Source organism: Cupressus sempervirens, chromosome 4, assembly GCF_028749045.1.
Source record: "Cupressus sempervirens isolate cs-2001-9-10 chromosome 4, ASM2874904v1, whole genome shotgun sequence".
Classification (NCBI taxonomy): domain Eukaryota; kingdom Viridiplantae; phylum Streptophyta; class Pinopsida; order Cupressales; family Cupressaceae; genus Cupressus; species Cupressus sempervirens.
This window is the reverse complement of record NC_143121.1, coordinates 416609060-416631713: the sequence shown is the minus strand read 5'-3', so window position 1 is coordinate 416631713 and position 22654 is coordinate 416609060. Positions and strand designations below refer to the sequence as shown.

Genomic DNA, 22654 nt, shown 5'->3' with positions numbered 1-22654 from the left:
TTCATATATTCAATGATATCTTTGGAGCTTGCCAAGTGTTTATTGTTAAGAAAATTCGGTGTTTATTAGTTGATGACCAGCAGGGGTTTTTTACAGTGGTATCAGACTGGTTTTCTGCCAGCCTATAGGAATTGGGCTCAGTTATCAGTTTGGTCAACGCTTAGTTTGAAGTGCAATCAATAATTGATTTTATATTTCTTTGATGGCTGATGGTAGGAAGTTTGTGCCAAGTATGCACTATACCCGAAGAGGACGTAATTCTCCTCCCCCAGAGAAGGAGAACCTGAGACTTAGTTTGGTTTGGTAGTAGTCTGGGTGCTTCTGGTGGCACTAGACTACGACCCACAGATGCTGAGGTTGATAGAGATGCCCTGTAGGCATTTAGGAATATTGCAGCAAGGCAACAATAGATGACAGATGTACTGCAACAATTGTCTAATACTTTGCAGCAGGTAGCACTACCTCGAGGACGGAGTAGGGAGAGAGCTTGAGATGTTTTTGTTGGTTCTCATAGATCTCGAGTCAAGGATAGAATCCGAGATGGTGTTGGGTATAGAGATGCAGATCGGCTTCGAGTTGAGGATTGTGTTTCTTTCCACAAGGCCTGAAATCAGATTTCTTGGGCTTGCGATATATTATAGGGTCCTATTGCACGGCCACTGTTAAGGGCCTGCGGTGATTAACTAAGGATATGCATTCTGATTGAAGATTGTACCTGGACTTTGTGTGATTAAAGCCAACAAATCTCGATGCCAAGTAGACTCTTGAGTTGGTGTTTGATGTATATGATTGGGCGACTGAAATTCTGATACGGAATGCCTGTGATTGATTATTCTTCTAGCATCTTGTGTCAATGCACTGTATTTGGCTAACTACAATCTTCTACAGCTGGACAGCTACACATCCAAGCATAAACACCATTGGGCGTGTACAATCTCTGCCTACATGCGGGAGAAGACATGACATAACATGTGACAGGTTCATTTTGTTATAAGCTCTTTTCCCTTGAATTGTAGACAATAACTCTACTGCAGTAAACATTGTATAAGTTGTTTGTGGTCTGAAGCTGAAAGGTGTTCTAAGATTGTTTTGCAAATTGCTGTTGTTGTATAACACTTTGCCATCACTCCTTACTGTTTTACTGTGTCTAAAGGAGGAGTCTGTGGTAATCATCTGATATTAAGAGATTTTAATTCTTGGCGATTGTTATTGAAGCTAGGAGGATTTTGGTATCTGCTGTTGGATATTCCTGCCCATGAGCTAGTTTTGGAAAATTATTGTGCTCACATTGAGGCTATCGTCACCCTTCCAGATAGTGTTTAACACTTCTTCACTACCATTGTTGTCGTGGGAAAGCTTGTTAGTCAACATTGAGGGCCTGCATTTCTTTCCACAAGGACTGAAATCAGATTTCTTGGGCCTGTGATATATTACAGGGTCCTGTTGCACAGCCACTGGTAAGGGCCTCCAGTGATTAACTAAGTACCTGCATTCTGATTGAAGACTGCACCTGGACTTTGTGTGATTAAAGCCAACAAATCTCGATGCCAAGTAGACTCCTAAGTTGGTGTTTGATCTATATGATTGGGTGACTGATATTCTGATTCGGAATGCCTGTGATTGATTATTCTTCCAGCGTCTTGTGTCAATGCACTGTAGTTGGCTGACTAGAATCTTCTACAGCTGGACGGCTACACATCCAAGCATAGGCACCATTGGGCGTGTGCAATCTCTGCCTTCATGTGGGACAAGACATGACATAGCATGTTATAGGTTCATTTTGTTTGAAGCTCTTTTCCCTCGAATTGTAGACAATAACTTTGCTGCAGTAAACATTGTATAAGTTGTTAGCTGGCTTAAATTTTGAAAAGTTTCAGAACACTGGATAAGGAAATAGAATTTCCATGTAGAAGCTTTGAATTGGGTATTGTAAGCACTAATTGCATTCTCTAGTTTGGTTTCACAATTTAAAAAGAAACAAAGTTCATATATTCAATGATATCTGTGGACCCTGCCAAGTGTTTGACGAAATGCCAAACACTGAATTGTTAAGAAAATTTGGTGTTTATTAGTTGATGACCAGCAGGGGTTTTTTAAAACAGAGCAACTACTATAAGAGTGTCATAAGGATTTTGAATCTCTATAGAAGGTAAGTCATCATGAGTAAACACAATTTGAGATGGGATAGATGTAGTATTCATGCATTGTAAAAAGGTGTTGATGTTATCTTGATTAGGGGATGTAGTTGGAAGAGTGGATAAAGCTTTTTTCAAAGCTTAATGATATATAGGAGATGTCTGAAGAAGATCCCAAAGAGAAATCTTGGTAGGGGTATTATGTAACTACAATACCAAATCATAGTCCAATCCAAGATTTTGAGAAAGATGAGGTGGAGGGGGAAGAACAGGTTGAGAAGGTGGAAGAGAAGTAGTAGGTTGAGGATTATTCCTTGTATGATAGGTGTGAGACCCCATATGATAATTCTTAGAATAGCTATGTTCCCATTTAAGAGTTATAGTAGGACAACCCTTAAGGGTGATGAGAGGTTGAGCAACATTAACTTGATTAAAATCTTGCTTCTCCATAGACTCATCACGAGAAGGGATTTAATTAAGGAAACTGTCATTATCCTCTTTTCCTAAGGAGTCTTTAGAATAGGGATTATGCATGTCCATTAAATCATTTCTACTAGGAGCATCAAATGAAGGCAAGGTCACATCGATATAGGTATTTATGATGTCGTCCTCTTGCTCTAAAATATCACTAAGAGAAGGATATATATTAGGAGAAGAAGAGACATGAAGCTTGTTGTGTTTAAAGGAGACGGTATCAATTATGTTAACTGTTTCGTGAAGAAGAGAATAATCAATATTAGCATCAAGAGGTTCATCCCAAATGGTGGCGTTGCCAATGAAAGGCTTATATCACCAATAAAGCACACCATAGAGGAATGATCATGCATTGAAATGAGGTCTCTTAAGGGGAAATGAATAAAAGAAGGTACAAGACTATCCTTAATCAATGATTGTCATAGTCAAGACCTATATTAGGAGTAGAGCCAATATCAATCCACCTCTCATCTCCACATAATAAATCTAAGTTGATAGGAGGATGATGTTTAATGTCAAAGATAAGGGAATAATTTTGGAAAATTCTTTAAAATACTTTTGCAATATGAGAAAAAGATAAGGGCATATAGAGTAGATCCCATTAATCATTGATTCATTAAAATGTATGCAATATCCCATAAACGTTTGAATAATAAAGCATTTAAAGTACATACTCAATAATGAAAAATCCATGAAAAAGAATTCTAGATGCAAAGAGATAAATAAGGGAGATCAGAGGATTTAACCCTAAAATCCACAAGAAGTCAATGCAAAAGAAGGTAAATGCATAAAATAAGCAATCTTACTCCAATAAGAATGGGGCACGAGGTTGGGTTCACCAAAAATTTTAGGTGAAGCCATGTTAAAGAAGAGAGACTGCCAAAAGAGGAATATCTAACTTCAAGAAAGAGGGTAAGAAGGTCAGGCTCACCAAAATGCTTAGTGGTAAAATGGAAGCACTTTACTAAGATGTAGACTTCCACTTTACTGGGTCACTGAGCCATTTAAAAATGTGTCTGAGGGAAAGAGGGGAATTTTTTGTGTTACATCGGTGCGGGGGGACGTTGGGATGAGTTTCGGGTGCGGGAAAAAAAGGGCCTCAATTTGGGGATGATGGGGGTGTTGGGAGGGAGGGGGCGCGGGGGGGGGGGGGGGTTGCATGGTGTGTGTCTGTGTCTGTGTCTATATATATATATATATATATATGACTGAAAATGCTAATTATGAAAGGATACTTCAATATATTATATAACATACCAAATATAGTTGAATAGAGAAAATTGAAATCCGATTCACAAACCATAAGTTCAAACTTGAAACTTGAAACTTCATAACCATTACCAATGACCATTTAACTTAGTAAAATTTAAAAATTAAAATACTAAAATACTAAAACTTTTAAACATAATAATGATAATGATAAATGAAGAATATGAAGTTATAAACCACACATAGTACCATGTAAGATGTAAGTCAACCATTGACTATCAATTTATCAAATGACAAAGATGTAAGATTCAAAATTCATTGTTCAAATATGAATATCATCTATCATAAAGATGCTCATGATGACAATGAGCCGAGTAGCATGAAACAGTAAAATGAAATAATGTATCATAGCCATATCAAATAATCAAAGTGAGTACAATCGACAAAATGACAAAATGTCAATAATGAGAATGAAATCATCCCAAGTGCTCTTTAATCATCACCTATACCGATCTTCTCATCACTGGAACTACTAGATTCCTAGTAGATAAGATCTTGATCCTCTAAAGGAACACCAACTAGCCCTACATTGGCTTCTGCTACATCATCATCCTCATCAATCTGAGCTGGATCCTCTGGCTCCACAACCCATCGTGTTGCAAGGCTCTCCTTGTACTCACATGTCTTGCAATCTTTGAGCTGCGAGAAACCATGCACAACAACAAACTTCTCCACTCTCTTAGAGGTATGTTTGTTCCTCTTAATAGACTGGATGAAGTTATAGGTGAACCAATTCGTCTGCAGCTGAGGAGCTAGACACCTGAGATAACAAAGTTGAAAGTTACAACTTACAAACGAACGTCCATACAATTCGTAACAAATGATAAATGGTAAATCATTAAATCAATGAATCATAAATTAAAGTTGGTGAAATAAAACACTTAAGATTATAAAGGGGTGGAATTACAAACTTGAGAAAGCAGTTGGATGGCTAGTGAGGTGATCTTTGACTTTTGTGACCCCTGACATTTCCACCACAAAATGGGATTCTTTTGTACTATAGTTTTGAGATCCACCTTTGCAATATTCAAGTATCCTAGGTTACAAGTTTATAACATAATATTAAGATAACTTAAATAAAGTTATATGTAACAATTAAAAGAACTTATAATTATAAAGAGTTTAGAGCACTGAATCAAGATTTAAGGATTACCTGAAAGACTTGCAAATTCGAACCACTCGGTGCTAATCTCACTAGCAGTCTCAGTATCATACATTTTGCTAATGCATCTAAATAACCCATTCTTCATCTCATTATCCTAAAGTGGTGTGACTTTACCTGGCCTAGGTATGTACCACTTTGGGTTCAATGCATAGGTAGCCATGTGCAAAGGAGTGTTTAGCTTCTCCCACCTGTGGTGAATAATGGGCTCAATGTGCTCCGTATAGAATGCTAGAGTGGGGTCTCTCTCACGCGCAAAAACCCTCATCTGCCCAAGCATGGAACCAATGCACTCATAAACCTCTCCAAGGCTAGGTGAATTTGCATCTCCATATCTAATCACTTGAAACACTGTAGTAATGATGGAGACTATGTACTTTGCGTCACTTCAAAACTGATCACTCTACACTCTCCTTTACCCTGCTCTGTTCTGGACTCAAGCCATCAATTCCATTCTTGTGTCATATCCATGAGTTGCAATGACTCTTGCAACTCAATCATTCTCTCCAAGAGAATATAATATGATGCATACTTGGTCTCAGCTAGTTTCTGGAATTGCTTCTTTGCGAAGCTCCTAAAAAGTGCATGTGATGTATGGTGATTGTAGATAAACATTTGCACCTCTCTCCCATTATTAACCACTTGTCTAATCCAGTCAGTTTTCTCCATGTCTTTGAGTGCATTGTTCATGGCATGCACACAACATGGAGTCCACCAAATATGCATGTAGGCTGCCTCAACAAGCCTCCCTGCAGCTTTGCACACGTGTTGCATCTGTCACAACTTGAACCACATTTTGTGGCCCACCCTCCTCAATGGCTTCCTTAAGCACATGAAACTGAATCTCAGCATCTTTATAATGCCTTGAACAATCAATTGCCTTCAAAAAATATGGGCTCTCGATGCATGTAACCATAATGTTGATGAGTGGACGATGACTAATGTCCGTCCACCCATCCATGATAATGTTGCAGCTTGAATCCATCCAACATGCCTTCATCTTCTCCATCAAGATCCCAACCTTGTCATAGGCTCTATCCAACACTGTGGTCCTCAACTTGTGGTTACTTGGTGGCACATATGATGGCTCTCCCTCTGTCACTGTCATGAACATCATCCTCACAAAATAGGGAGATCGAGCCACATGTGTAGGGATGCCATTTGAAAAGAAGAAATCATCAACAACATCATCTAACTGGTCCCTTACATGCATGTTAAATAAATGAGCAATTGGGATACTACCACTACGGCTTGTAGTTGCCTTCCATTTCCCCCTACTGCTATCCCCTGCTAAGTTGTGTATAGTTGAGGGAAAGGATGGTGTAGGTGACATAGTCCTTGCCCTCTGATGCAAGAAACGAGTAGATTTATCTTGCTGCCCCTGTAACTGTTGTATACTATGTACTTGTTGCCTAGCAGCCAAAGATCTAGGCACTGGGACTTCAATATCATCAGAAATTCCCCATAGGTTGTTCACTTCAATTTTGTATTTCGCACTCTTAGGATTTGCCAAGAATATGCACGGGCTCACACCATAACTAGTCCAAAAAAGGTGTGCATTAACTCTTGTAATGCTGCCAAACCATTCTGCGCCACGTATATTACAGTTCCATTTATGTGTGCCACCACTTGTAGGTGTAGGGCGTGTAATTTTCACAACAAACTGTTTTAGAGGAGACTTTGGATCATAAGGACCCCTAGCATACTGTGCCAAAATGTCTGAAGGGAAATCAATAGAAGGCACCCCTGGTGCAACATAAGGAGGCTCTTCCTTAGATTGACCATCTACATTAGTCCCAAGATCACTTCCCTCGGGCTCAGGCTCATAATCAGATGCATTTCCCTCATTAATTTCTATGTCTTCTGCACATTGGCTAGATCTAGATGCCATTTATAAAGTTGTATTTTACAAAATAAAATTATAAAAATGATTATGAATCATGATACATTTTAGCCCAAGTAATTAATAATTATTTATTATTTTAAACATAGTTTCGAAAATCGCCATAAAATTGCGTGAATCGTGATACGATTCAACCAAACTGATTTTTTATGCATTGTGAATTGCAATTGGTGATTTTTTGGCATGAATCGCTTGAATCGTCGATTCAAGCAATTCATGCCGAAAATTGCCCGAATCTTCATCGTGAATCGGCCGCGACAGCCCAATAAGTTGCAATGAAATTTAAAAAGAAAAATACATATTTTATTTCTTTTCTTTTTAGCCTTTCCTCTTTGTTATAACCCTAAAAGGCTTTCTAATTGTTAAGCATGAGTAGAAGAGAGGAAAAGTGAGAGAGAAGAAGAGAAAAGAAAAACCACAGGTTTCCAACTGGCAAGAAGGAAGAGCACCAAAGAGATCAGAAGTCCATTTGGGGAGGCCATAAATTGCATTGGGAGCATTAAGGAGTCAATATCAACACTCCTCAACTCTTTTGCAAGAGGTAAGTGCTGATTTTATTTTTTGCATGTTAGTGTATTATGCATTTTTTGTTAAATTTTTTTAGTTTTCATTTGCAAATTTTGAATGTTTTTTAGTTTTACTAAATTGTAATCTAGGGTTTTTTGTTTTATAGCTTTTGTTTATTAGTTTCAAACTTTGATATTTTACATGAATTTTTTATTGCAGCAGCCCTTTGCTTTCATTTTCCGCAATGGGTAAAAAAGATGAATGTTGGAAATATAATGAAGAATTTCCTGGAAGAACCAAATTTCAAACAAAATGTATATTTTGTAAAGAAAAAATAAATTTTGGAGGTATTTATAGATTGAAATACTACATTGCTGCTATACCTGGACATGATGTTACAATTTGCACTCAACAAACTGCTGAGGCAAAACGCACTTGTTTAGTGGCATTAGAAAAAATTGAACAAGACAAATTGAATAAAAAAATGCAACTTGAAGGGTTAAGGGGTATTGGCTCCCATATTCCCGTAGCCACATCTACATCTGCATCAGCTTCCGCATCTGTAGGTTGTGTTGGAGAGGGTTCTTCTAGGCCTCCTTTTCGTCCTAGTTCTAGTGCTCATGCGAGTGCTAGTGCTAGTCGGTCTTATACTGAGACTAAGTCCAACACCAACTTATTGTGGCCTAGAGTGCGAAAAAACATAATGGATAGTTACTTTGTGCCCTGCACTACTCCTAGCTCCCAACCCACGCTTGAGGGCATGGTTTTGAACAAGGAGATTCATGATGCTGCCAGAAAAGAGATTTGCAAATTTTGGTACTTTAGCAACATTCCATTTGTTGCAGCCAGGTAATTGATTTTTTTTTCTTTGTTTTCTTTAAACTTAAACTTAAAAGTAAAAGTAAAACTTTAATTATATCTACTTGTTTTATGATTTGAGTCTTTGACATCTAAATTTCTAATCATTATCTATTTGTGATAGGGCTCCTTATTGGCAGAACATGATAGATGCAATTGCTATTTGTGGTCTGGGGTTTAAAGCCCCAATTGAAGCTGAGTTGAGTGGATACCTCTTGGATGATATGGTAGAGGATATGAGGGTTGAGCTTGAGAACCGAAAAGAGTGGATCGAAAAGGGTTGCACCATCATGGCTGATGGTTGGACAGATAGGAGGAATAGAACACTCCTCAATTTTCTTGTATCCTGTGGAGGTGATTGATCATTCTACTTTCCTACATACATAATTGTGAATCGTGATTGAATTTTTTAAATTTTGATTTGTTGATTGCTAATTTGTTGATGATCCATTATAATTCGTTGTTTTGTTATTTGTAGGATATACCATGTTTCTCAAATCCTTTGATGCTTCCACTCATGTAAAAAATGCCACATACTTATGTGAGGTTATTGAGGAAGTCATAGGAGAGGTGGGGGAACAACACGTGGTGTAGGTGGTGATGGATAATGCAACAAGTTATGTTGCTGTAGCTTAACTTTTAACTTTTCAAGTTTTGAAAATAAATTTATTTGAATTTTGGACTTTTTCTAATTCTAAGTTTCCTAAGTTCTAACATGTTTGAAATTTGAATTTCTAATTAACTTAAAATTGTTGTAGGTAAACTTTTGATGGAGAGACACTCCACCATATTTTGGTCCTCTTATCCGGCACACTGCATTGACCTCATGTTGGAGAAAATTGACAAGCTTGAGTGGGTCAAGTCATGTGTCGAAAGGGCAAAAAATATATGCAAGTTTATTTATAATCATTCATTTGTCCTTAGCACAACGAGAAAGTACACAAGACGCAAGGAGTTAGCTCGTCTAGGCATCACGAGGTTTGCCTCGAATTTCATCACACTGCAGTCCTTGCAAGGGACGATTTGAAGAGCATGTTTGTTGGTCAGGAGTGGATTTCATCTTCCTATGCTGCGACCACTATAGGGGTAGATGTGGTGGATTGCATATTTGATGATGATGGTTTTTGGAAACGTGCTAGAGAAATCTTTAAGGTAAATTTATTGCAATTTAACATTTAGTATTTAATATTTAATGCTTAATTGTTTAATGATTTAGTTTTACTTTAAGTTATATTATTTTATATATAAGTTTTGACTCAAATTTTTGTTTTACTTTATATGTAGGTCATTAAGGCCCTTGTATCTCTCCTACGAACTACGGATGGGGAGAAGCCCTCTATGGGCTACATATATGAGGGCATGGATAGGGCCAAGGAGGCCATTAGAGCCTAGTATGCAGGATTGCAGGAGAAATATGCTCCTACTTGGGATATTATTGATAGGAGATGGCAAAATTAGCTCCATCGACCCATCCATTCAGCAACTTACTTTTTGAATCCGGCATTTCGTTTTCGTCCTGACTTCAAGGTGGATGAGGAGGTTCTCACCGGCTTATATATAGTGATCCAGAGGTTGAGTAGTGATGAGGATAGTGCAACTGCAATCATTGAGCTCGACAAGTTCAATAATAAAAAAGGGCCACTTTTCTCTAGCAGGATGGCCATAGATGCTCGGGCAACAATACAACCAGGTAAAAATTAAATAATATATTCAATGTTCATGAATCTAAACTTAAAGTTTATGACTTATAGACTTATAGTTATAAGTTGTGCATTTTAAATTTTAATTGTTGATTATGTAATTTTAGAGTTGTAATTTGTAAATGAGATTAATTGTTTTTGTTTTCCCTTGTTTTAGATAGGTGGTGGCAAATGTTTGGGGCCACAACCCCAAAACTTCAAAAAATTGCCATCCATATTCTGAGTTAGCCAAGCAGCGCTTCTAGATGTGAGTGCAGTTGGTCCATATTCGAGCTTATCCACTCGAAGAGGAGAAATAGATTGACTGTGCAGAGGTTGAATGATCTTGTCTTTGTTCATTACAACCTTCGTCTTAAGATCAGACAGATTTTGGGCACTGACTTCTCTCCGATCATTCTGGAGGAAATTGATCTAGAATCAAAGTGGCTCACAGAGGTTGTGGATCCAATCTTCACTGAGGAAGATCGTACGTGGGTTGACTAGGTGGATATAGAGGCTGAGGCTGTGGCCATGGCAGAGGAGGCAGCTAGAGCACGTTCAGGCACCGGTAGACACACACGTGCATGCACAGACACAGGCCCTAGCGACGTTCGTGAGCCCATCTTACATGCGGGGGATATGGCTCGACGATCTTTTAGAACTTACCTTAGACACCTTTCTAGTAGGCAAACTGGATACTCAGAGGCTGAGGCTGAGGCTGCGACCGAGCTTGAGGATTATGATGATGATGAGGCTTGAGCTAGAGCCTTGTTTTTATATTTTGCTTACAGATATTGATACTGAATCATTGATAGACATACGTTTCAAACTTTCATGGATCTTCATCTTAGATTGTTACATTCTATGATTTGAATCATTATGATCATTTGATTTCTATTTACTTCAGCTAGCCTACAATTTACATTTTACATAACATAGTTACGTATGTGATGGATTTTATGTCCCAAACTTCCGTTTTTATGTATGTTAAGTTTAACTTCTATTTGATGATGTTATACCGTGTTTAAGTTATATTCAATAAAGGGTGCATGAAATAAGTTTTAAATTGTTAAAATCTCTAAATTTAAAGAGTTTTTTCAAATTTGCCGATTCATCGCTGATTCATGGGCAATTCATGGGTGATTCACGATTCAATTCGGCCTTGCCCATTTCGATCCGATTCCAATTCTCGTTGCTTTGATTTTAAATACATTATAAGTTATAACAAACTAGTTTCAACCTATTTTAAAACTTTACTGTTTAAAAATAATAAATATTATATATATAAAAAAGGAAGCTAAATACGTTTTAGCATATTTTAAAAACAAAAAATTAATATAGATAATAAAAATCATAGAACTACCAACTATCTACTATCAACAAGATTCAAGAATGAAACATTCAAAAATTCAATGCTGAAAGTAAATACTAAATACTAAATTGATTTGTAAAATAAAAAACAAATTGTAAAATAAAAAAAACCTACCATGAACTTGATGAGACACTTTTTAAATCAAATCTTCTTGCTCCTGTTGCTCCTCTTGATCTTGCAATCCCTTGCAAAATCACCCACTAAGCTCTCACAAACTCCTCCAAACTCTTTTGCTCACTTTGGTCCTTGCTGCTCCAAAACAATGAAATGAAATGGTGAAATGAAAATGAGGTATACTGGCCTTATTAAACCTTGAAATAGACCACATGGGACCCACACCCAATTAGGGTTGCATAAAAAACCAATTAAAAAACAAATGGCAATAAGTTTTTTTTTAACTTTTTACCCAATCTGTCGGCCGCATCCTGCACCTGCGTCTTGCGTCCCACTCGAGTGCTTGACCGATGCGGCTGAGGTGTGGCCGCACTTTTTTGGCCCGTGGGGGTACTTGAGTGCGCAACGCACTTGCATCGCGGATGTACGCGCACCTGATGCTTCATGGTTTTGACTCGGGTGCGCATACCTAGGTTGCATTTGGAATTTCCAAATATGATTCGACTTATGATCCAAATTAGATAAGCTAGGACCCAAAAGAAGAAGGGGTCTAATGCTAAATTCAAATTATAAAGAGAAATACAATACAAGGAAATGTATTTTCTTTGGCCCTTAATAGGATAATGTGAATGTGAAATTGAACTAATTGCTTAAATAATGTAAATCTAGATGCTATGTAAAGACAATTAAACCAATTAAGATGTAAATCTACAGTAAATATATGAAAGGAAATAAAATATAAATGAATCACCTTGAAATGTGTAGAGGAAGATGTGTTTTCGCTCTAAAATGTAGATCTGAACTGTATCTAAATATCTGTCTGGGAACCACGGAATGAAATGACAAAAGGAACAAAACCCAGAAATCTCCCTTGAATCCAAAACTGGAGGATTGGGTTGACTTGGGAAGATGTCTTACAACTAGGTTGATATAGTCTGTCTATCTGCAACTGACGACTCTAAAAAGCTTGTGAATAGTAGGTTTTGGATTTGTAATCCTTTTAGCTCCCAACCTTGCAAATCAACATTGAAAAGAGAGGTTTGGGGGTTTTGTTGGGGGAGGGCTTGCCTTGGTTAAGCCCGTAGGTTAAGAAATCAACTGTAATTGATAAATGCAAATGTAAAGGAAACAAGATAAATGTAAATATTCACCCTGTGTACAAATGTGCAAATTCGTGAGCCTAAGATCTGATTCAAGGCTGCTGAGAATGATCTTTTCAATAGTATGTATATTCAGATTTGGAGGGAAAATATTCTTATGTGCTTACTGCAGGTCCAGGCTTCTAAGTTCGAACTTGTGTGATTGGAAAGTTGCTGCTATAAACCTGTGGGAAGAAGAATGCTTAAAGATCAAACTGTATTGTTATTTGTGTGTCTTCAAACTACATTCTTAACCCGCCTATTTATTCTTCTAGAGGGTATGTCCCTCAACGGACATAACCCTTGGCAAATAACTAATAATTAATCATCCCTAAGCCGGTGATTATAATGAAAATATTAGTCATGCCTAACTAAGAGTAATCAAAGACAAACTAAAGTATTTTCCTACAGATTGCCAACACTTATAGAGAATATATAAATTATTTTAAATGCCATTCATGAGTATATATAACTGGAAGAGTCAGGTACGATCTGCACCATTAGATCTGTGGATTATCTAGGTTAGATTCTTAACACTCCCTCCTAAGCTGATAATCCTATAGAGAGATATCATATCTAGCAACATCAATATAGATGTTAAGCAAGAATTAATACTCTATATCTATCTGTCTCTTCTTAGCGTGTAGTATCATAGGACACATGATACACAGTCATATTACTAAACCTGTGATATGACAAATCACTGCTACTAGTGATAAGACACATGTTGTGACTCGTAGAAACTGGTATTTCTAAATCACAACGAGATCCTGAATTTTAAGATCTACCAGAATACAGGATAAACCCGAAGAATTTCTAGAATTCTTCCTTTATCCAATTTTGTGACCCATGAACATAGCAATGTCAATGTCACAAGACGATCTAAAATTCATCTGGATCTTACAGTAAAATCTACTGTTAAGGACATTATCTAAGAGATCGTCACCTCTCATAATGCCTTTTGCACAAGTATTCATTATTTCAAAGATTGTCACCTCTTCAATAATGATTACACATGGTGGAGCCCATAACAGTCAATAGCTTGACAAAATAAAATTTATTATTTTATTAATAACCGAGAGTACAAATGAATTACAACTCAACCATACCAAGTCTCTTTCTGAAATGTTCTATCTTTACTCTACATAGAGGTTTGGTGAGTATATCTGCTGTCTGATCTGCAGTACAAATGTATTCCAATTTTACAGAATTCCTATCTATCATATCTCTTACATAATGTTAGAGAATCTCAATATGCTTGGATTTGTCATGGAAAACTGGATTCATCGAGAGCTTGATGGAACTCTGATTATCACAATGAATGATCGTAGGATTCATGGCTTGCCCAAATAATCCCACAAGTAACTTTCTCAGCCATACTGCTTCTCGGGAGGCCATTGCTGCTGCAATGTATTCTGCTTCTGTGGAGCTCTAAGCTACTGAAGACTGCTTTCTGCATATCCATGAAATCATAGCTGATCCTAAACTGAAACAACATCCTGAAGTGCTTTTCCTATCTTTAACACTTCCACCCCAATTTGAATTGGTGAATCCATGCAAGTCTAAATCAACTTTCTCATATTTGAGTCCATACTTAAGAGTGCCTTGTAGGTATCTCATAATGTGTTTAACAGCAACTAGGTGAATCTCCTTAGGTTCACACATAAACTGACTTAAAGCATGAACAACATAGTAAATATTAGGTCTTGTATTTACCAGATACATCAGGGACCCAATCATCTGCCTGTATAGAGTAGAATCTATTGGAGGCGATTTTGCAGCTGCTTCTTTAAGTTTATGCAAATTGGTCTCCATTGGAGAAGACATAGACTTGCAATTCCACATTCCAAATTTCTTCAAGATATCTGAAGTGTACTTTCCTTGATTCAGTATGATACTATCAGCATTCTGTTTACTTCCAATCCTAGGAAGTAATGGAGAAGATCCAAGTCTTTCATCTCAAATTCTCTGGTTAGATCTTTCTTGCACTGATATATAAGATGATCATCACCTGTGATTAATAAATCAACATACAATATCAATATTACCATACCATCTTTATCTCTTTTATAATACAAGTTTGGATCGGCTTCATTTTTAGAGAATCCTAAGCTGGTGAGATATTTATCAATCCTTTCATACCAGGCCCTGGGAGCCTGTTTAAGCCCATAAAGAACTTTCTCGAGTCTGCAAACAAAGGCGTTAGGATCATGGGTTTCAAATCCTTCTGGTTGCTCCAGATAGACTTCTTCTGAAATCTTTCCATTGAGAAATGTTGTCTTTTTATCCATCTTATGTACCTTCCATCCCTTAGATGCGGCAATTGCTAAGATAGCTCGAACGGTAGTATATCTGGCAACAGGAGCAAAGATTTCTTCATAATCAATCCCTTCCTTTTGAGAAAAACCTCTGGCTACAAATCTGGCTTTATATTTCTTAATACGTACATCAGTAGCATGCTTTATTTTGAATATCCATTTGGAAGAAACAACAAGTTTTCCTTTTGGCCTTGGAACTATTTCCCAAACATCATTTTTCATAATTGACTGGTATTCTTTTGTCATAGCTTCCTTCCAAGCTGGATGTTTAATAGCATCAGAAGGATTGGATGGCTCTGTTTTGGATAAATCATTCATATTTGCTGTATAACTAGAGAATCTTTTAGGTCTTTTACTTTCTCTGACTGATCCTGAAGGTGCAGCAAAGTCTTGAGCTGCTCCAACTGTTTTTATGGCCCAAAGTGGTCTTTTCTTTGAATTTTCCTCAAGATTCATATTTTCATTTTCGACCTCTTCTAGGTTCTCCCTCTGGGATTCAGATTCACTAATTCTTTCAGAATTTGATAAAGGAGAGGGTTCATTGGAACTTATGGCTCTTTTGAATGCAAGATCTTCCTCAAAGACTACATCTCTGCTAAGTTCAATAGTTTTCTGTCCAGGTATGAAAATTCTATATGCTTTAGAAGTCTCACTATACCCTACAAAGATCCCCTTCCTCCCAAATGGTTCTAATTTGGTTCTTTTTTCTTTTGGAACATGAATGTATACAAGACATCCAAAAATTCTGAGATGAGTTATATTGGGTTTTACTTCAGTAAATACTTCTTCAGGGGTCTTATCTTTAAGATGGTAGTGAGGGCTTCTGTTTTGAATATATACAGCAGTAGAAGAGGCTTCTACCCAAAGATAGTATTCTAGATTTTGGTCAAAAATCTAGCCCTAACAGCTTCTATAATTGCCCTATTCTTCCTTTCAGCTACCCCGTTTTGTTCAGGGTTATAAGGAATAGTTTACTCCCTTTTGATCCCTGATTCTTTACAAAATCTTTTAAATAAGTTTGAGGTATATTCTCCTCCATTATCTGTTCTAGGGATTTTGATTTTATGTCCTGAAAATTTTTTAGTTAATGCTTTGAATTCTTTAAATCTTTGTAGGATTTCTTCTAATTCTTTGCATTTTAAAAAATAGATCCATGTTTTCCCAGAGAAGTCATCTATGAACAAGATATAATACTAGAATCCTCCAAGAGAGGGGATAGACATAGGTCCACATAAATGTGAATGAATTAACTCAAGTACATTATTTGTTTTCCTAGTACTATCATGAAAGGGGCTTCTAGTACTTTTACCTAGAGCACACCCTTTACAAATACTAGGGTGATCTTTATTTAATTTAGGTAGTCTGGTAACCATCTTTTCCATCGTTGATAAAGTTTTAAAGTTTAGATGCCCTAATCTTCTATGCCATATTTCATTTGAATCTTCTGCATCATGAACTAGGGTTTGAATGGATCTACAGGGTTCTATATTCAGTTCATACAAATATCCCTTTCTTTGACCAATTACTTTAGCTTTTTTGATAGAAGAGTTCTTAGCCCAAGTTAATACTTTGCCATCCACGAATCAACATTGTGTCCATCATCTTCTATTGCTGTAATTGAGATTAGGTTTCTTTTAATCCCTGGTACATATAGTACATCTTTAAGAAGAAGAGTATTTCCTGTTTTTAGCTTCAAAGTGAAGCTACCAATTCCTTCAACTGAGTGTGCAGAGTTATCACCAATAGTAACTTCACCGTTAACTTTCTCTGACAAGAAATCTAGAGTTTCTTTGTATCCTGTTATATGTCTGGAGGATCCACTATCAATTACCCATGCCTTATTTGAGATTTCATTTGATAGAGAGGAATACAAGACACGGTTCTCAGGGTCATGAGTTTCTTCTTCTCTAATAACATTTGTGCAATTTGCCTGTTGTTTGGAATTTTCTGGACAATTTGATCTATAGTGTCCAAATTTTTCACATTTGAAACACTTTATTTTAGAAAGGTCTTTCTTGGGCTTTTCATTCTTCTGATTTCCCTTCTTCTTCTTGAAGCGCTTTTTCTTGCCTTTATAAGAGTTGGCATTAAGAACGTGAAATTCTTCATCTTCCACTTTTGGTTTTCCTCCTTTCTTTAGTTTTCTTGATTCTTCCTGAAGACAATCATTCTTGAGTCTGTTAAAGAATGGAAGCTGATCTCTAGCACTTATTCCTTGTGTGAATGTTTCCCATGATTCTGCCAATCCATCTATGGCCATGAGTGTTAGTTTGGTGTCATTAGTGATGGTTCCTATGCTTGATAATTCATCTCTAATGCCAACAACTCTTAGGAAATAAGAGTTTATTGATTCTCCTTTATTTGGATATGATTCAGTTGTCTTTTTAATGCAAGGACCCTAGTTGCATTATTTATTTCAAATGCATTCCGTAATGCATTCATCATATCGTAGGCAGTTTGGTGTTTTGTAAGCATAGGTACGATGTCATTCTTAACTCCATCCAAGATGATTTGAATGGTTTTTCTATTTCCATTGGTCCATATTGATTTGTGAGGTTCAACTAGTGGCTGTTTGGATGCTCCATCAACAAACTGTTTAACATTATTTTCTTCAAGAATCATCAAGATTCTGAATTTTCATGCTTCAAAATGTTCTTTCCCATCCAATTTGTCCTTAGGCCTGATTGTATATGCCATTGGAAATGGAAGACAACTACTGAAATAGAAAAAAATCTGATCATTGAAAATTTGTAGAGCCCTAGATCTGATAACAAGGCTCTGATACCATGTACAGATCTGCAAATTCATGAGCCTAAGATCTGATTCAAGGCTTCTGAGAATGATCTTTTCAGTAGTATGTATATTCAGATTTGGAGGGCAGATATTCTTATGTGCTTACTGCAGGTCCAGGCTTCTAAGTTCGAACTTGTGTGATGGAAAGTTGCTGCTATAAACCTGTGGGAAGAAGAATGCTTGAAGATCAGATTGTATTGTTATTTGTGTGTCTTCAAACTACATTCTTAACCCGCCTATATATTCTTCTAGAGGGAATGTCCCTCAAGGGACATAACCCTTGGCAAATAACTAATAATTAATCATCCCTAAGCTGGCGATTATAATGAAAATATCTATCATGCCTAACTAAGAATAATCAAAGACAAACTAAAGTATTTTCCTATAGATCGCCGGCACTTATAGAGAATATATAAATTATTTTAAATGCCATTTATGAGAATATATAACTGGAAGAGTCAAGTACGATCTGCACCATTAGACCTGTGGACTATCTAGGTTAGATTCTTAACACCTTGCTCATAGAAACCCTTGTCAATAAGGATTTGTCATGATGTATGTTGTAAATCTTGAATTCGGTATGAAGGATGTAGGATATTTCCACAATTGCAATGGATCTACCATAACCACATCATCAATGAAGAGGATGAATGCCTCAATGTAGATCTATTCCCTTGATGGCCAACAATAAGCTAGATCTTGAAGAGGAAATGCCCACAAAGAAACCTTGAATGTTTGAAGAAAACTTTTTTGTTTAAATGTCTGGACACCTTACCTTGAGTGCTTGATGATCTATGAATGCTTGATGTGAAAATGAAGCCCCCAAGCCTCCTTTTATAATAGTTTCCTGGTGGGGAAATAGTTAGAGTGACTTAAGGTTGATTGTTAAACAAAGAATTATCTGTAGGCCAACTATTAAGTGGAGAGTTAATGGCCGGATGACTATTAAGTGGAGAGTTAACTTCAGGTTGACTATTAGCCGACAGGGGAGACAAATAAATCAATTGGTAAACTCGAGGACTTTTGAGCCTTGAAATTTACACTCATCAAGGACCAAGTCGACTTGGGTCGACCTCTTCCTAGACTAGATCGACCTTGACCCAAAAAATGGAGGAAAAAGGTCTCAAAGAGGACCAGGTCAAATTAGTAAGGGTAGCAAAACAACACCTAGAAGACCATGTCAAAAGGAGAGAGATGATGAAGAAGAATAAAATGGAAGAGGAGAAGAGAAAACAAGACATCAAGCACATGTTCATCAATGTTCCGAGAGAGGAATTATGGAAAAGGGTGCTAAAAGGTCTTAAAATGCAAGTGCGTCCATTTTAGGATGGTACAGTAAGTATCATATGAGTGATAACTATGCACAAACCTTATGGACATTTTGAGTACTTGGTGAATATCATGAGACTTGATATTCGTAGGCCATTACTCTTAATATCATTAGATAATGGTGGATATCTTGTAATAAGATATATGTGGATATGCCATACCATCTAATGCTCTGTATGGTGGATATCTTGTAGTAAGATATCCATGGATATGCCATACATTATGGTGGATATCTTGTAGTAAGATATCCATGTATGTGCCATACATTATGGTGGATATCTCCTGATCAATGATATTTGTGGACATGTGATACAATCTAATAGTGCATATCTCATGTATCTAGGTTACTAAGATATGACATGGTGTATGATACGAGTTTTAGTATATGGAGACACTATGTGCAGATATTTTTCTCTTGTAGACATCATGAGACATGATGTCAATTCACATACCAAGAAAATATGCGAGTATGATGAAATCATATGGTTGATATGCTTGGGCATACCATACTCCTAATGTTACCATGAGGTAATAGTCATACATTGTGTTGTTTATTTGGATAGAGATCATCCTCCCTAGCTAAGAGGGAGTGTTAAAGATTGTAGCTTTGATCGGATGATTCCAATCAATGAAATAAAATGTTTGAATGGTCTATTGGCCTTAAACATTTAATATGTCTTTTTCTATTATTAATAATTATGGAGCATCATTATTATTGATAATAAATCAAGTGTGTGTGTGTGTATATATATATATATATTTTTTTTTTTTTTCCCATTGTAAGAGTAACTTGAAATACATAGAAAAATTATAAATGCTAGTACAAGTTACAACAAAGACCTAAAGATGACAAATTTATCTGGAAAGAGTGACTTGGTGAGAATATTAGCAGCTTGGTCCACTGTAGGAACATACTGCAAATCTACAGATCCATCTTTAGCCAGTTGTCAGATGAAGTTGAAGTTGAATGTCAATATGCTCAGTTTACTCATTGAAGACTAGATTTTTGGCAAGTTTAAGAACCCCTTGATTGTCGCAAAAACAAGAGAGGTGACAGGCCTTCCTGAGACACATGGATGTCTGAAAGCATCTTGTGAATCCAAACTACTTCACAACCTGCTTTGACTGTTTCCCAATATTCCGCTTTCGTTGAGAGAAGAGATAGTGATTGTTGTTTTTTACTAGTCCAAGTGATAGCACAGTTGCCCAAACTGAAGACATATCTGAATGTAGAGTTTTATTTAAAAGTAAAATACCATTGGAGGTATTTATTTTAAAAACTTGGAAAACAAATTTCTGTTAAAAATTCCAGATCGAAAGAGGCTCAATTTTTTTTTTCAAAAATTTGCCAAATTTTATGAAATCCCATCATCCCACTATGATACCATATTACAAGAGGTAATTGGTAAAAGATTGGGTTAATTAGAGAATGAACAAGACACTCATTATATAGTTTACAAAGATAACGTTATTAGAAACATTCTGATAAGGAAAAAATTAAAGAATATTAGAAGCATTCTAATATTTACAAGATACACAATAGTGACCATTAAAAGAATAATTAATAAGATATTCAGATATATCATTCTAATGCTAATAGTGTCCAAGTACTGCCACTACTTGTCCACAAAAGTGTCTTAATGCTCTAGTGGGTTTGGTTCATGAATGGGGACATTACTGTTAGGTTAACTATCAAAAATTAATCAAACACATATTTTTCATTCCATACAATAAATGAATTTGGAGATATACTCTCAGAGTTTGTCCATGTTTGTGTCTTAGTTTGGCTGTCAATGCTTCATGCAAACACACATTTGGTCATTCCATACAATAACTGAATTTGGAGATAAACTCTCAGAGCCCATCCAAAGAAAAAGAACCTATCTTAGAGAGTACAGTAAATAGTGGTGGGTTTGTAGTTGAATTCCTCCCTAATTATCAGAAATGTTATTTTACTTTATAGAATCGAATGCAATAAGATAATAATTAAATGATGGACGATTCTGTAATAAATATGTGGATTTGCAGTCAAATAAAACACAAAACCATTAAATAGATGACTCCTACTATATACTTAACTATGAGGTGTCAAAAGAGGACAATATTGATGTAACATCTCTCAGGAGTCAATATGACCCTTAAGAGGAATCTCACGTGTCATCTAGAAATGTGTAACTATTGTATATTGTTATGTATTTATGTGAAATATTATAAGTATATTGAGTTAATAAAAGGAACTATAAGCATGTGGATATTGTTTTGTAATATTTGGTTCATGGGCCATCTGTTGTAAATATTTTATCATAAACTGTTGGACACTTAGTTAACTGTAAGGGTGATGATTCTACTTCTAATGAATGCCACTGTAATGCATAATGAGAAGAGCTATACAAAAGCATGATATTATGAAGCCCAAGTTTGTTCCTTTTGAGTTTATTTTCCAAATTTGCAAAACAAATTTTAATCCACCTTGCTTTCTTTGTAGGCTATGAAATAATGTGAACTTGAGGGTAGCACGTGGAACTTTTCAGTTAAATACACTGCTATCTGTCGTTCAATGTTAGATTAGAACTTTATTAATCTCAATTTTCATTTTTCATTCAACAAATGCTAAAGTTTGATTTGCAATGTTCTGTGGGCAGGTGGATTAACTGAAAACGACTTTATACTTGCAGCTAAGATTAGTTCTCTTGACGTGGAATCATTGCTAAGGAAAAAACCACTTGGTACAGCATCTTGAGGAGGCAGTCTTCTTTTAGCATAGATTATCAGGTCTTACAGAAATTACTGCAGAAAACAATATTGTGAATACTAATAAGACAATAAGAAAGTTTGCACTAGTTGTTTTCAGCAAGAATATTAATATGATGCAATTGTAGTTTCTTGACCCTTGCTGATACTGGTAGATTTTCCACATGCTGGGAACAATGACTGGCTTTGTTGAATGGAGCAAAATTATTATGATCGACAACATACATTCTTCTCAAGGATTATTTGACAAAATGTTCAAGTGCATTCACATTTTCTTTCTGATAAACAAAGATATTATATATTCTATAGTACTATACTGAACATGAACACCATACATGCACCAAGAGCCAGAGAAGCTAGCAAGTGACCAGTAATAAGTCAACCCTGCAAAACACAGGAAACAACTAACTAATAAACTAGTACATTAGCTTCCATAAGCAAACGCTGCACATAAATAACAGCAGAAACTAAAAGCTACAATTTTGGTTATTTAGAAGGTCATATGCCCAGCATTTAGAAATGTCCGAGTCTGGCTTGAATAGAAGCTGAGTGGTTTTACATTACAAGTAAAACATGCATTCCTGGAGATAGCTGTGTAGCATTGAGGTGCCCAGTAGGACTTGATTATTGGTCCAGGTTCTACACCATGCTCGTCTTAACTAATGAAAACATAGCATTATCTTTTCAATGCTCTGCCAGTTTAGAGGCTGCTTCTTATTATGATCCGTTTGATTGCCTCCATGCACAAGTAAGAGTATCATTAGCAATTGAAAACACACAGTGCTCTAATCTCTTATGCTCAACTAGCCCTTACAAATAAGACATTGAATATTGTGTTTGTCTATTATTAA

The 22654-nt window shown here is 36.3% G+C and overlaps 1 protein-coding gene and 1 long non-coding RNA gene across 13 annotated transcripts in view; both read left to right on the top strand.

Annotated features, from left to right (window-relative positions):
* Window positions 1-22067, top strand: part of LOC149561814 (pterin-4-alpha-carbinolamine dehydratase 2, mitochondrial-like) — a 251085-nt gene extending 229018 nt beyond the window's left edge. For 8 of the 12 annotated variants that reach the window (XM_089825348.1, XM_089825347.1, XM_089825345.1 and 5 more), the window contains one exon: window positions 21695-22067. In XM_089825348.1, coding sequence (XP_089681474.1) covers window positions 21695-21792 — 98 coding nt within the window. In that variant the 3' untranslated portion in view covers window positions 21793-22067. Of the gene's footprint in view, window positions 1-21537; window positions 21583-21694 lie in introns of all 12 variants that reach the window. The other 4 variants (XM_089825352.1, XM_089825351.1, XM_089825350.1 and 1 more) reach the window with 2 other exon arrangements.
* LOC149561815 (uncharacterized) lies at window positions 9075-9991 on the top strand. Its single transcript, XR_016363472.1, has 2 exons — window positions 9075-9460; window positions 9593-9991. It is a non-coding gene; the product is annotated as an uncharacterized LOC149561815 (long non-coding RNA).
* Window positions 22068-22654: the final 587 nt, after the last annotated feature.